We start from the raw sequence: 15,952 nt of genomic DNA, 5'->3' as shown, positions 1-15,952 counted from the left end.
TGTACTTTATAATTAATAATCATCACACTATATAGATACAATATTTTAACGTCAAAATTTTGAGCACTAATTCACAATCGTAATTCACATCAGATTATTTGATACTTTTGATAATCGACGATATCTTGCGTCGATCACTTTTCTAAGAAATAACGATAGGTGCGAATTACTTTGCGTTTAAAAAAAAAATTTTCGATAAAGAGAATATGAAAAATTGATTTCTATTTAAAATTTGCAGCAAAATCCATGATTTGCAGAATACCGCAATTTTTTTATTGTGCAATGCTGAAGCTACTTTTCAAGTCAAATGTCAGATAAAAATAATATAAAAAATAATTTAATAAAACATTATTATAATTATTTCACATTATATATCAGATTTTTTATAATATATAGATACAATATTTTAACGTCAAAATGCCATTTTTGAGCAATTCGCATGATATAATACAAAATGATATAATACAAAATAAAATAAAATTTCATTTCCGTAGTTAAAAATATAAACAAGTCGAAGCTTCGAAAATGTAAACTGATAACAAACGGCTACTTATCATTGCCGAATGGACTTTGATCTGATTCTTAACTTTTTTCAGATCTTGCTTCAGAATAGTAGTTCATTAAAAAAAGAATTACTTTTGAAACCTTTGACTTTCTTATTTACCTCGTAGATGAATGTTTGATTCAAGGTGTGAGAAGAGGATGGTTAAGAGACAGAAAGATTCAAACGTCAGTGTTTCGTAATATAAACATTTTTTTCTTATTCAAACGTATGTTCTTACATTTACACAGTACAAAAAATTATACTCAGACCTGCCGGCCCGCGGTTCATAACTGCTATGACTGGGGGCGGCCGGTGGTTGTAGGAGGGGACGTAGGGGGAGGGAAAAGGGTGAGTAGGGCGGAAATCTTCTTTTCATCTTAAGGGGAATGGATATACACACATCTTGCGGGAGGTAAAAGGTCTGTACATTGTTTTAGATACCGTCCATCCCACTCCGCCCCCAATACACGGCCCCTCGACTCTTTCATTCTGTCGCATTTTCACAGAATCATTACCACGCACACGCACAACTCTTATACTCTTTTTCTCTCTGTCTCTCGTCTTTCTTTCATCTACGCACACTCTCTATCTCTCTTTCTCGCTGATTTGTGTCTACGCCTATCGACACTCCTCCGATCTCTTTTCTGTCTTCCCCTTTTTTTTTTCCTCCTTTTTTTTAATTCATTTACATTCGCGCGCGCTCATGTTCATCATCCTCATATTCAGCAACATTTAAATATCGTATTTTCCGTAATAATTAAACGTAATAATGATAATATATAATAATTATAATAATGGTATAATAAACTATCTACCTACGCGTGTAAGGTGTACCTTCTCGTGTTTCGTAAAGGTTACGTACCTCCCTATCGTTACGAGTCCTAGACACTTTTCTTCCCCCGCGCGCGCGCGTCTTCGTATTTATATCTGTATACATATACGGATGTATATAAATGTATGTACATACACGTAGCAAGAGGACAAACAATAGCGTCTCGTTTTGCAGCAATAATACACAGAAATACGTCTTCCTAGAACTTTATACAACACCGCCGTTGTGGAGTTAGTATTTTTGCTTGCTTGTAGCTTCTTATATTATAATTTCCACAATTGTTACCTATCAACACTAAGATATTTAAAAATTTACTCGTTAAATATTAATCAAGTCGTTGTATGCTAGACGAATGTTGAGATCAAAGAAATTGCGGATTCCAGGATGCCAGTGATCTTTTTATTCTTCTTCTTCTTCTTTTTTTTTTCTTTTTCTTTCAATCGCTCTTTGAGTTTTTCCTTTCTTTACACGTCAATGTGTCAATTGGCTGACGTTCGACCGGCGCGAGAATGATGCGTAACGACGTTATGTCTGATTCGAGAGCTGCTGTGTCCTGTTGTATCTTACTAAATGAATAATATTTATCGAAAAGTTCTCATTATTATGTATGTATTATATGCATGTATATACGTACATGTATGTATGTAAACATATACATAGAGACATACATATATACTCGTTTATGAAATGCCTATCAAACGAATCCGATGAAAAAGAGAAAGAAATAGAAGCGACAGCAGATTTCGAATAATCAATAATAGTGCGAATAGCGGGGAATTTCATCATTCACATGGACTGTCACGAAATGATAGGAACTTAGCCCTGTCATCTTTGCGGATTCTGCGTAAGTAATAAATTTCTCTTTCCTTTCTTCGTCTCTTTTCTTTTTTTCTGTTTTTTCCCTATCTATACGCATACATGAATACAGTTCGAGCGCACTTAACGTCCCACGTAATTCAACATTGGCACTTCGAAAGTCGTCATCCATTTTCCTTTCCTTTTTTTTTTTTCTTTCATTTAAATGTTACTGCAAACAATTTTATATATCTGTTTAGTGTCTCAGCATCTCGTTTACGATTACGTTGTCGCTGTCTTTTCGTTTTATCGTCCAATATAGACGGTTTGTATACGCTTTGACAAAAATAACATATTCATCTTATTAATATTTCCCGTCCGTTACACGCCGGGTAGTCACTGGGTTACGACAACAATGAAATACGTTCAATTCAATGGTATTACCGACGTTACATTTCGAAATATCTAATATCGGATAAGTTATATTTTTTTCTCTTATTTTTGTTCTGATGCCTTACACTCGAAGTGACATACAAAAACTTGTAGCACCCCGCTGCTTATAACCGATACATACATCGCTATAGAAACACAATGCATTTCCACAAAATCGTCATCCACGATAGGAACGATAGGAAATGTCTACTTAAAAAAAAAAAAAATGAAAAGAAAAGAAAAAAAAATACGAGAAAGGTCTGTTTCTTCCATTGTCGTCGAACCGATCAGTTAGGCAGTGTTTTATTCCTTTCGCCCTTGTCGCGTGAAACATAGGAGACATGAACGCGAATACGTATCGGCTATCTCTAGCCGGGGTTTTGATCAAATATCCAAAAGCACCAGATCATCAGAGCAGACGATTAAATGTGGATCCGCAGTTATCGCTGATCCGCTATAATAATTTGTAGTCACACCTAATTGCACAAAGGTACTTCTAGACGAACCCCCCCCTTTTTCTCCCTCTTCTTTTCTCTGGTAATTCCTAGCAAAAATTATTACATAATATTTCAATTATCTACATTTATATAATATAGACAAATGTGTACATGTGTGTGTACGTGTGTATGTGTCAAAGTGTATGTATTGGATACAGGCACGATATAATTAATTACAAATAATGTATACGATCCAAAGTCCTTCTGGTATCACAATAGTAATGGACGCGGCGTTTTATCTATGCGCGATCCGAGCTATGAGTTTCTTTTCACTCGTAATAGAGCTCATCAGACTTCATGTCCGCGGGCACCTTGTTTCTCAGGAAAAACGGGAGAGCAGAAAAGAATTGTATATATATATAAGGAAATTTTAATGAGATAATGTATAACTAATGTCTATTGGCTCAGCCAATATTCGCAAATCAAATCCTCCGATTAAAATCATTAACCTCTTCATGAATATCACAACAAATTCCCGCATTTCCGCAACCATCTTTTTACGACGGTCTTCTGCAGATTCTTCCGGTCACGTCAATCTCTTTGTGCGCGGAAGCGCTGACTGCGATCAATCTCACATAAACGAGATCCATTCAAGGAGATTATCGACCGGTCTTATAACCGTATAGGAAAGACCTAGGGTTAGGTCTCCTCTTTTTTCATTTCATTGTTAGCCTTGGCGAGCTTGGCGAGAGTCTCCTCCTTAACGTTGGCTAAAACGGTTAGAGAGTCCTTGACGGCGTGATAAATAATGTTCTTGATCTGAAGCTTGTCCTCGTGATTAGTATGAGTATCGGATAGTGCACGGAATTCCTGGGTCAAGTGGAAGCAATGTGAAACGTTCTCCGGGGAGACAAAATCCTCGGCCACTTTTATGCAATTTTGGAGATTGCGGACCTGATGAGGCGCGCCAGCTGGCACGAATACCGCATCGCCTAGACACTGAACGATGGCGTATCTGCAATAACATGTTAAATATTATATTAAACATTGTTTTAATAAAAGTAATAAAGTTATCACAAACAATATGCTATCACATCCAATTAATTGGAAAAATTATTTAAGAACAAGTACTTTATAAAAAAACAACTTACCCTTCGACTCCGTATTCTCGATATAATCGTTCTCGCAATGGTCCATCCAGATAGCAACTCTGATCATGTATGGGATCATGATGAGGCTCCAAACGAGCTCCGCGTTCTAAGGCAACAGCATTCAGAAGATCTCGAATTTTATCTGCGTCGCGCGCCGCGTAAATGTGCCATAGAGCACCGGGTTTCTCCTTTTCATCGCGAGCACGTCGACGCGTCAGAATATCACAGCCTGCTTCGTCTATCGCTCTCATTGCCTCTGTCCTAGCTGTAAACGTTTCGATAGTTAATTTTCCAACACTTCATTATCACTTCAATGAAACTATAGCAATATAGATGTATTAAATTTTGATTATGTATAATTAAAATAATTTAGAATATATACCTTTGAGACTTTCCTCGTTATTAACATCTTTCGGCATCCCCACATATACCATAACATTTACGGCGTCCGAGATATCAAGATGAAGATTAGTCGTCCCTTTGTTGGAATGAAGAGCGGAACCATAGGCATTGTACATTTTTGGGCCAAGATCCGGTCTCACAAAGCAGTTAGGCAGACGACTCGCCAGATTCAGCCTACCGTTCCTATGCGTATACTCGGACAATGGAAGAACCTTCATCAGATCCGTAAATCTTGACGGCAATAGCTCAGCAAAGTCTTCACCAGGCGGCCAGTCCTTTAGTTTCAACAACATTGGATTTCCTCGCTCGTCCTTGAGTCGCTTAGAATAGTATTCGAATCCTTCCCAAAATTTGCGCATCGGTTGATTCGGCACAAGATTGCCGGTCATGCAGTTTACGAGATCGTTCTTCTCATCGCCGAAATCACGAGCAAATGAATCGGGATGCCAGAGATTCATGTCCAATGCCTTGGCAACATCCGATACAATCACCGGTTGTCCTCGCTTCCACTGATCTTGGAATATTCTATAATTATTGGGATTATTCGGGTCGCTCAGCCTCAACAATTTGCCATCGCAAAGCCAGGAGTGCGGTACATCAGGATAGAGACTCTGGCTCTCTGTTCCCGTCATAATCCTGATTGGTAGCGGTTCGCGACCACGCTGCGTCCACTTGTAGCGTCGCACAAAGTGTTTAAGTTCTCGTGGCTTCTCGTCATCCAAACCACTGTCTTTTTCCTTTTTCACGCTGTGCTCGATCACGCTAGATATTACTTCGTCAAGTGTATCCATCTTCGATTTTTTTCCAGATTTGCCGACATTGTTCTGTGCGGCATTGTTCACGCCGCTACCCGCGTTATTCGTAGGCGAATTCGATCTGGAACCGCCGCTACCGTTTGACTTGTGCGATGGCCTTATGAGCAATTCTCGCAACGTCGAATAATTACCCTCACGATCATCATCCGAATCTGAACTCGACCCGCTTTCATTTTTGTCTTGATTTTGCAGTGCTAAATCCGCTAACCATTTCAATGGCGAATTTTTATCCTCACCGTTGGTCTTGCTTTCCGATGCGCCGTTAGATTCGTTTATTTTCTTTTCTTCTTTTATTTCTTGCTTTACGTTTCCATTGAGAACAGGCACAGAGTCGCCTTTGATCAGATTTCGGAGGGTCTCATTGGGTTGTGAGGTGGTTACAAGAGAGCAAGCACAATGTTGCGGGATTCCCCATTCCGCACGACATTCGTGTAGACGCTGTCCTAATCTCAAAAGACTGTCACCAGCAATGATCTGTGTAAGCATGAGTCGTTCTGGTTCATGTGCTTGCCTATTTGTACACAAAAGCCACGAAAAGTCGTCCCTATCTTTTCCACTTTCGCCCCAGATTTTGACCGTTCCATTTTTACGTCCCTAAATATTAATATATTTGTATTAATAAATTATTTCCTTAAAAAGATTAATGACAAGCTTTCAAATTAATATCAGTGTTAAAAAGCTCTATAAATGTTATAATAATATATCATATAATATCAATTAAATCAATTAAATGTCATCATGTAATTCACAAAGTTTTGAAAAAATAATACATGTTTTAATGTAGTTTACCTTATAACAATCGATGCACACGACGAAACCACATTTGCCACAGGCCCAATGATAATTGAACAAGGTAGTCTCGCATACATCACACATCTCTCGAACACCTTGGATCACCCGTTTCCACGCTACTGTTCCGTCTACAACCCCCGAACTCGCTGTCAAAATGTAATCATAATCGATGCGCAAAGCGTTAAAACATGCGAACAAAAGAAATTACCAAGCGATCATGCAGCCTGATATTTATCATAATTAGTTATCATTTTGCAAAATGATAAAATGAATAAAATGTTTGTGTCATTTTTGTGATATTGTGCATTGTATAAAAAAAGAGAAATCAATGTAAATAATGTATAAAAAAAAAGACAGATATATGACAAGTTTAATATAAATTTTAGTAAAACAGTTTTATTAATATGTGCATTGCATATTTGATTATTGATTATATACGTGATATGTGCGTTGATTAATACGAAAAATATGGAAGATCAGTTTTGAAAAATATTTTAAGAGAAAAGAATTTTACCTTCAGCCATATGTTCTTGGAGGGCGTCCTTCTCTTGATGTAAAAGATCACAGAATTGATCGCCAACCTGCCGAAGCAACCGATGAGCCGTTTCTAAGTCTAAGTCCTCTCGATCTCCTTTGTCCTTCTCGTTTTTCTCGGATTTGTCGTCCTTTCCGGTCGTCTCGTAGTTATCTTTTCCTGGTAACCATAATCGAAGGTCATCCTGTAACATTATAACGATAGTTTTTGTGTGAGAGCATGCATCTCGAATCGACACTATAAGATTTACACCACGTTACAGTTTAAATGTAACGCATTATTACGACGAATGCAAGTGTCGATCGTTCAACTTACCTCGGATGCATCCTTGTGTGGATCGCTGAATCCCGCTATGGCCAATTGTCCATTTTTGGTATAACGCAGTCTGCGAAACGCATAAAATCTGCAGAAGATATTCTGAGGAAGGTTCTTGGAGCGCTGGTGCGGCGTCCATCGGCACTCGCGGCATTTGGCCAACTTCGGCGCCACCTCGAAACAGGCACCGTCCTGTAGCCAGCTCTCGCCGGTTTTCTTCAGTTGCGATATCGGTGGTTTACGAAAGGGATCACCCCGCCCGCCACTCCCGCCCGGGCCACTATTACCGCCGCTCGTACTGTCATCTCTGCGTTCCTTTTTCTGACGGGGTTGTTGGTCTTCGCCTCCTACTTCATTGCTCTTTGTAGTCTTTGGTCTCCTACCACGTTTCCTAGGTTCTTTAGTATTTCCTGTATAACAAATCGCATATCTCGCTTCATCAGAGAGTCTGTTATCGTCTTAATTTCAGTGCAAAATTTTATTATTAGTTTAATTCAGTGTTAAAAAGCTCATAATAATTACTATCACAATATTATCAATTGATTTAAATTGTCATCATATATGTATTATTTTAAAGATATGACATCGCCGTGTAGTAATATAATTCAGGGAACAGGGTAAGTGCGTGAGATCGAATTAATGAAATTTAAAAGGTGATAAACTTTGTAAAAAATATCAAGTGTCTCTAAAATCTTCATCTTCTCAGAAACGGAACTCCGCGAGGCTAAGTGCGATTCGATCTGTTTGTCAATCACTCTTGATTCGCTCGAGTTCTCGTACATCTCTGAGAGAGTGGAATAATTGTACGATCATGGAACACGGACCACCACTTACCCTGCAAGTGAATAGTTAGTTCACCTGATGGGAAGTCCATTTACAAGAAGCTACGTCAACTAACCGTTTCCCGAGGAATTGTTGGAATTGGCCGTGGTGTGCCGAACCCTCGACGCAGGCTGAATAGAGCTCAGTTGCTCGCTGGTGTCGCTGGCGGAGCCTGCCTCGCTCTCATTGCTGGATTCGCTGCCCGCGCCGGCTCCACCACCTTGCTTGTCCTCCTTCCGCCTCCGCTGATCTTCCGCGGCAGTTTGTTGCCTCCGTGCGGCGCCCTTCTTTCGTTTTACCTACCACAGGGCACAGATTATTAAGTAGTCAGGAAGTTCATGCTCTTGCCGCATCTACTAGCCGAAGCTACTAACTGGCCACACTACCGCTTCAGCGCTACCATTTGGCACATCAAGTCTAAGGATCTATTTAAGAGATTTAAGCAAACTTGAATGTTACATCACGCTACTACATAACGATCCAAACAGCTCTCTGGCACACTCTTTATTCGCCGAGTCGACTTATTCACACTTTTCTTCCTTTCAAAATTTCATCCTTATTCCCGAAATCTGTCGAAACGATTTTAAATTCTAAGTAAAATAGAAATTATCTTCTCGCTTGGTCTCCTTTTTCAAAACGCGTCGTCGAAAAATTTGCTCCGACACATCTACAAACGAATCCCGCGTGCAAAGCGTAATAAAAGTTTATCCATTGTTTTCAGAGCAATTTAATATTCCGATCGAGAATCGTCAACGTTTCAAGCGAAATCAATTATCACATAATTGGAAATCAATTGCCAGAGGAATATCGGGTGAAACCGAAAACTACTGTGCGAAAGATTCGACTAACTCGTGCCCGAATGGAGGTTAGGTTTACAATTACAACGAAAATTCTCGATAACGAAGATATTTACCCCTTTGCGATATTTATCCATGGCGAGAGCCCTGGCACCCGCATTCGACATGCAAAACTCGTCGTGCAAATTCCTCCCGGTGATTCGTTAATTAATTGTTTATAGTGCTACGTGACGAAACACTTGTTACTCATGCGATCGTCCGTTACCCGTGATTCATGCGTGTCTTACGTAGGAAAATGGCGCCCTTTGCGCGATATTTGAACTTGATTCGCTGTGCGGTAACCCACAAGCGTCCGTTAAAAAGAGATAGCGATGTTTCGACTTAAAAATCGATCGGTTTCGTTAGAAACTAATTACAGATTAAAAAATATACGATAAATATACGATATAAAATAAACATATTAAAATAAACGATATGTTATAAAATAAATGATGTTTTGAATCTTCTTATTCCAAACACGCTACATTACATATTTATGATAAATATGTATGGTTTATGATAAATAATATTGAAAATTTTAATTAAAATAGAAAAGGTTTGAACATAAATTTATGCAGGAAAAAATCTTAATTGCAAATTTTTAATCGCGATGTTCCAATAATAACATAAGATAATAATATAAGAAAAAACGAATTCAAACCAGATTGCTTTTTTAAGTAAGACGAAACATCAACATCTTTTTTCGAGCTGCATATATTTTCGATGACTAAGAGTTGTTTTCTATGCAAGTTATAAACTACGGCATAGCAAACAAAACTACTGCATATTCATGCTTCTATGATTTCTATACAGGTTTCTTATAAAGTTTATTGCCTGAAGACACGACGCTGATACAAAATAATGAATTTTATCAATTCCAGCGACTGTTAAATAAGAAATTTAGTCCTCTGGAGTTTTTAGCAAACTTAATATAATGCTCATGATTATTCAAAGAGTCGTTTATGAATAATTAATCACTTGATATAAATTAAAAAAAATATGTCAAAATTCAGAATAACCTGAAGGCATAGGATTTAATAAGATAATTATTGAGAAAATTTAAAATAATTCACTACTTAATAAGAAATATTCCGTTATAAAAATTGTTAGATACTATTGTAAGAGAGAATACAAATTAGTTAATCAAAAAGAAAATGTAATATTCATTAAACGTTTTGACGATTACTGATCATGTCTTTTATTATTACATATTTATAAATTTATATATATATATTTTACATGTTAATTCGTTAAAATTTACATGATAAAGTCATGTATTATTCATTGAGGAAACGATTAGCAAAAGGTTGTTGAGTAAACTAGGTAAGCGAGTACTAAACTACCAGCACAACACACTCCAAATTGCAAATAAGAGTGATTTTTACAAACAATAGCTACCGTAAACGATCTGTGTAGATAGATACCTTGGGTGGCTTTCGTTTGGGCGGCGACTTCCTCTCCGGGTCGCTGCTGGACGAATCCTCTTGGGGGGTCTTGCTAGTGTCGGTGGCGTGGCCGTTGAGCGACTCCTTGTTCGCCGGTTTTCGGCCACTCTTGCCGGTAACTTTACTCTTGTTGATGCTGTTCACCGCCATGCTGCCGATATTGTGGATCGAGTTCACCGCGCTGGGCAAACAGGTGGTCGGTGCGTTGCTGTTGTTCGCATTCGACGATGCATTGTTGCTGTCGCGATCCTTGCTATTCGACGACGGGGTTTCGCGAGAGATGTTGAGAGGTAACGTGACGCTGCTGACCATGTTAGTGTTGTTCTCGGTGCCGTCCTCGCATCTCGAGTGTCTCTGTAGCCATGCCTTCTTCAATTTGTGCACCGGATAGCTAGTACTGCTAGGGGGTCTCGGCGCAGGGCTGTTGCACTTGTCGCTTTCCGCGTTGTTAGGGTTCGATTTGGCGGGCGTCCCGGGTGCGCTTGGCGCCGGGCTGGGCGCCATGGACGGCGCTGGGCTGGGAATAGGCGCTGGACTCGGCGCCGCGCTCACCGGCGTCGGATTCAACGAGCACACGCTGCCGGTGCTGGCAGGTCGCACGGCAGAGCCGTCACCGCTGGCAGTTCCCGGAGCCGGGCTCGTCGCCGTTACCGTACGCTGCTCCTGCGTCGCCTGACTGTTCGACTGCGTTACTAATGCCGCGGTATTGACAACTGTGGTAATAGATGTAGCAGCCGAAGCGATGAGCGGACTGGGCTCGCTCACTCTGGAAAGAACTGGTGGTCCGACGGAGTGTAAGGATAACGGTTGTGGTTCTTCGGTTCTTCGCTTCTTACAAACTTCCAACGACACCGGCTGGCCGCTAGCGTTATCACACAATAACGGCGTTGGTGCTTTCCTCTTGGGCGAACCCGACCTCTCCACCCCGAGGTCGAGCGGCTGCGTCTGAAAGACCGTGGTGATCTGGGACTGCGCGTGCTGTAACGTCTGACCGGGTTGCTGATGCGGACTGGTATTAAGATGCGCGGGATGAGCGGGATGAGCGATCGGCCTTGAGAGCGGCGCCGAGGCGGCTGTAGGCGGCGAACCGTGCAACGTCGGCGGCGGCAGTTTCGCGCCCGGCAACGAGCCGGCAAAACCGCGACTGTCGTAAACGGACCGGCTGTGCGCGGGTGGCGGCAGCGGTGGCGGCGCCCCGTGATGATGAGGCACTTGCTGGTAAGGCGAGCTGCTGGCCTTCGAGGTCAACGGTATCGGCGCGACGACGGGCGGCTCGGAGGCACGACAGACCGGCGTGCCGGTCATGATGCCGGAATTAGGCTTGCCGTAGATATGCGGCGGCGCTGGGCTGCTGACTTTCGGCTTGGAACCGGCCGGTGGTGGCGCGGCATAATGCGACGACGCCGTCGGCGAGGCCGTGGGCGGATGTGGATGAGGATACGGATACGTGGACTTGGCCGTGCTGTATGGCAGACCCGGAGATTCCTGTCTGCTGAGATAGCGTGGCTCAGGCGGCGATGGATGCGGCGGCGGTGGCGGCGGCGGCTGATGCGAATGCTGCGGTGGGGCATGTGGAGCGTGCGGGGACTGACGGGGATTGTGCGAATGCAGACGCGGCTCGGGCTGCGCCGGTAGCGGTGGCGGCGGATGACCATGTGGACTCGGCAGCTGCGTCGTCGTCGTCGGCGCGCCGCCACCACCGCCACCGCCGCCACCACGATGATGATTCGCGGACGACGCGATGCCTTTCGCCGCCTGTAGACCGTCCAAATGCGCGGGATGCAAATGATGCGGACTCTGCGTCGGACTCCTGTACTCGTACGCCGACTTGTGCTGCGACGCCACCGATTGGACGTTCATGTAAGGCATTATCTTCGGGCTGGACGAGTGCTGCTGCGGCGCTGGTGCCTTCGGCAGCTCCCTGCCCTCGTTCTTCACGATCACCGAGCTCTTGTGATCTGGCAGAAGGGACGGCGGGTTCTGCAGCACCTCTCGGCCGTGATGGTCCCTCTCGAGGCCGCCGGACAGTCCGCTTTTGCTCGACAGCGACTTGTGCGGCTGCCCCATCTCGTTCTTTAACTTAATATCATGCAGATACGATGTGCAGGATGGTTGCGGTTGGTATGTCGATGAGTAGTTGAACAGGTTTACGTTCGGTTCGGCTTTGGGTAGCGAGCTGTGCGGCGGTACTACCACCGGCGATTTCTCGTGCATGCCGGCGACCTGCAACGACGATTTCGTCGTCCGCGAGTGCGCCGGTGGCGGGTACTCGACTTTCCCGGGCACGCTCGAAGGTCGAACCTGAAACAAATGACAATGTGACATATTGATCTAATAATTCATCGCAAAATAATTCATTCATTTCCAATTCTCACTTTCTACTAAAACAATTAACATCGATGGAATTAATATACGAATACAAGTGGGTTTCCTACATCTCTCGCATTCAACCAATCCTATTATTTCATCCAATTTTCTCTCTCTCTCTCTCTCTCTCTCTCTCTCTCTCTCTCTCTCGCCTGCTTCGCCGACGGAGATCGCGTCGATCGCATACCTGTTGAGCCGACGGCGCCGTGGCCGCGAAGAAGTGCCGTTGCGCGGCATGCGCCAACCTAGCCTGGTGCAGCCCCTCGGCCGCCGCCGCCAGGTTCTCCCGCTGCTCCCGGTTGCGCTCCCGCTCGAAGGCGTCTCGCTCGCGTTCCCGTGCCTCCCGTTCCTCGCGCTCCCGCTGTTGCTGCTGCGCCACGGCGGGATGAGCGACGGCGGCGGCTGCGGCGGCCCCACCCGGTGGACCGCTGGGATGACCGTGGTGACTGCTGGCGGGGTGCGCCGTCAACGCCCCGTGCGTTCTGCCCGGCGGCGGTACTTGCATGAAAGCGCTCCATCCAGCCATCGAGGCCGACATGTTCCTCTGCGGGACATAAGACACCTACTTCAATCAATACTGCCAATCATTTTCGTCGCTTATCGCCCAACGATTCATCGGAGATAACGTTTTATAACGAATGCTTTCTCGTATTTTATCTAAATGTGATACCATCTACTTTCTGAAAAGTGAAGGGACATTGCGCAAGAATAAGATTGATTAAGAATAATAAAACTGTTCTCTGTTATCCAACGGTGCTTTATTACGACTTTTCCTTTAAACAAAATTTCAGATGTAGATTAAAGAGATTTATAATTTTCTAGTTAAGATTTTTCTCCGTATTGTGAAGTAAAGTGCAATATTTGCACTGGTTATTACATCACTATCACTATTATTAGACTTGTAATTTAGTCCGAGGTGGGGAATTAACACACCTACGTTATCGTGATAAAAAAAATTTGAAACACGATGACTTACAATGTTTAAAAAAAAAAAAAGACCCCGAGTGTAAATTTACATTTATTGCACTTTGCATTTCACGCGTCCTCCACACGCGTTCCAAAGTCAATGTTTATCGCTACATTCTGTTGTTATGCAGATATGCAGTCGAGACAGCGCGTCATTCGATTGTCGGGCAAATAACGAGCAAACACAGACGTGTGCAGTGGTATCACGCGCGTGTGCAATAATTATTATCCATTACGTTCCGCGGGATAGTCATACGCCGCACGATAAAAAAAAAAAAAAAAAAAAAAAAACGACATGAATACGATTTTAACGATTTTAGCGTTATTCAGACACAACGTGACCGATCGCATACGCGCCTGACGAGTGCATCCGATGGAAAATCACGCACTTGCGTGATCTCTTCGAGATAACACGTACCTCGTGATTGCTTCCAATACTTCGTCAGAGAGAGAGAGAGAGAGAGAGAGTTCTCATTACCGTACAGAGACGCGTATCTACGAAATATCGTGAACGTTTGACCCGCCGGAATTTTCCGCATGTGTCATCGAGTCGTTGAAACCGTGCGAATAAATTTGTTTTTTTCCTCATCTCCACTCGCGTGTCGCGTACGATCAAAATCGAACGTTCATGCTAAATCGTTAAATTAATATTCAATAACATTCAACAGAACAGACTAACCGTTCAAAAAAACAATAATAAAAAATTTAATTTTTTTTTACCTCCTAACACGATATGCAAATGCGCGATCGACATAGCCAACTTGGAATTATTCCGTTTGCAACATTCGTACCCTGAATTCGCGACGAGGTTTCGAATTCGGTTCGAGAAAGGTTTGGCAAAAAAAAAAAAAAAAAAAAAAAAAAAAGAAAAAAAAACACATGAGAGGAAGCAAAATCTAAGAAAAGTGAATTGGAACCTGATTCAGAGAACAGGAAGAAAGAGAGGCGTAAGATTCGCGTGATTAACGTCGCGCGAGATTACCGTCCGGACCAACTGACTTCGTTAATGCCACCGGCGCCGTGAGAGGCCTCGAAAATAACTTCTCGCGAAGTTACCGGACGAACTTCGACGTGTAACTAAGTAATTTCCCCGAGAGGATCAAACAAACAGCTTCCGCTCGCTGCCGACGCTCGTCGATTAAACTCGGCGAGGAACTCGTTTCTGGAGTCGACTGGAAGGTTGTAAATTAATGTAATCAAGTAACCGGCAAGTAACGAAGCAAAGAGAGACGGTAAATATTGTTTTCCTGTTTTCCTTAGGATTTCGGAAATCTCGGTAAATACATCAGTCACCGAAGTTGCACACTTTCCCAATTCGTGCAGCATGTACAAACTTTCCCCTCGGAGAGTTTATAATTTGCCAAATGCAAATTTGCGATTTATCTCTGATTATAGATAGAATGATTATTTCAAACGCGCTGCTGCTTCAAGTAAAATATCCACATCATCAAAATCTCTCAAATTTATCTTTAAACTTAAAGATTTATCCTATTCTTCGATCACACAAAGTAATGTATAAAAAGGTCGTTTAATTCTTAAAGAGATCCTTCAATTCAATTCATATGTTGCTTTGCAAATGTTTTTCCGTGTCTTGTGTCTTTTAATAAATGCTTCGATATGTAGTGTTTTTCCTCGAAATTGGGGCAGATATCTTTTTCTCGAACTAAGGAAAGACCAAGGCCGCTCGTGAGGCGAGAGAGACGTCGATGTGTCGCGTCCTTGGAAAATGGCAGGATTTTACGAGGCCGGGAGCAAGAGCTCCGTAAAACTGCGAATCTAATTATAGGCCTGCGAGAAGATTTACTATGCTAATCGAGAGACGCGAAGTAAATGTCAACCCACATTCTGTTTACCTCGATGCTCGCGTCATCGCTTCGTGCGGGTTTTATGCGCGACGCGTCGCGTCCTTACAAAAGAAGATGCATTGAGGCCGACGTGGCACACAAAAGCCGGCAAAGTCCTCAGTTAAAAACGCACGGCAAACGTAACGCGCGCTTTACCAACGTAACGCCATTGCGTTTAGAGGCGTTTAAACGCGCGGCGGATCCAAGCCCCGCGCGTTCGCATTTCAGCGTCGCTTATCTCTGGTAAGGCGCTTATCTATCTATAAAAGAACGAGAAAAAGAAAAAAAGAAGGAGCGTGGAGCTTTGCACTCGGACGTGATAAAAGTTGCTTACATTCCTTGTCATCGGCGCGCGAATATAATAAACGAAACGTCCTCTTGCAACACTCTATAAATAATTCCGTCCCGTTCTCCAGCTATTCACCGCGCCAGGCCTGGGCTCATCGAATGACAATCGCCGCCAATCCGGTCGTTTACCGAATGACAGGTATATATATACAATTTCACTTGTCTCGTTATCCGGTGCTTGAAATACCCGAGGCTGCGCACGACGACGTGCGGTGCCTCGGTATTATGCTCGGGCACGCCACCGGGTATTATGCGGGTCGTGCGCGATGTAGGA

At 42.9% G+C, this 15,952-nt stretch overlaps 1 protein-coding gene and 1 non-coding gene across 7 annotated transcripts in view; both read right to left on the bottom strand.

Annotated features, from left to right (window-relative positions):
- Positions 1–736: 736 nt before the first annotated feature.
- Positions 737–15,952, bottom strand: part of Kdm3 (Lysine demethylase 3) — a 112,340-nt gene continuing 97,124 nt past the window's right edge. For 3 of the 6 annotated variants that reach the window (XM_089079532.1, XM_089079529.1, XM_089079533.1), the window contains 9 exons: positions 12,708–13,082; positions 10,133–12,454; positions 7,949–8,171; positions 7,051–7,460; positions 6,715–6,919; positions 6,198–6,346; positions 4,574–6,002; positions 4,192–4,456; positions 737–4,055 (listed from right to left, as the gene is read on the bottom strand). In XM_089079532.1, coding sequence (XP_088935658.1) covers positions 3,740–4,055; positions 4,192–4,456; positions 4,574–6,002; positions 6,198–6,346; positions 6,715–6,919; positions 7,051–7,460; positions 7,949–8,171; positions 10,133–12,454; positions 12,708–13,082 — 5,694 coding nt within the window. In that variant the 3' untranslated portion in view covers positions 737–3,739. The remainder of the gene's footprint in view (positions 4,056–4,191; positions 4,457–4,573; positions 6,003–6,197; positions 6,347–6,714; positions 6,920–7,050; positions 7,461–7,948; positions 8,172–10,132; positions 12,455–12,707; positions 13,083–15,952) is intronic. The other 3 variants (XM_025219046.2, XM_089079531.1, XM_089079530.1) reach the window with 2 other exon arrangements.
- On the bottom strand, positions 7,540–7,615 carry LOC148936153 (small nucleolar RNA SNORD36). The gene has a single exon (XR_016140013.1). It is a non-coding gene; the product is annotated as a small nucleolar RNA SNORD36 (small nucleolar RNA).

The sequence above is a fragment of the Pogonomyrmex barbatus genome, unplaced genomic scaffold (genome assembly GCF_055798465.1).
Source record: "Pogonomyrmex barbatus isolate J1 unplaced genomic scaffold, ASM5579846v1 scaffold3, whole genome shotgun sequence".
In the NCBI taxonomy this organism is placed as follows: Eukaryota; Metazoa; Arthropoda; class Insecta; order Hymenoptera; family Formicidae; genus Pogonomyrmex; species Pogonomyrmex barbatus.
The sequence above is the reverse complement of the archived record's forward strand: the minus strand, read 5'-3'. Positions and strand labels throughout refer to the sequence as shown.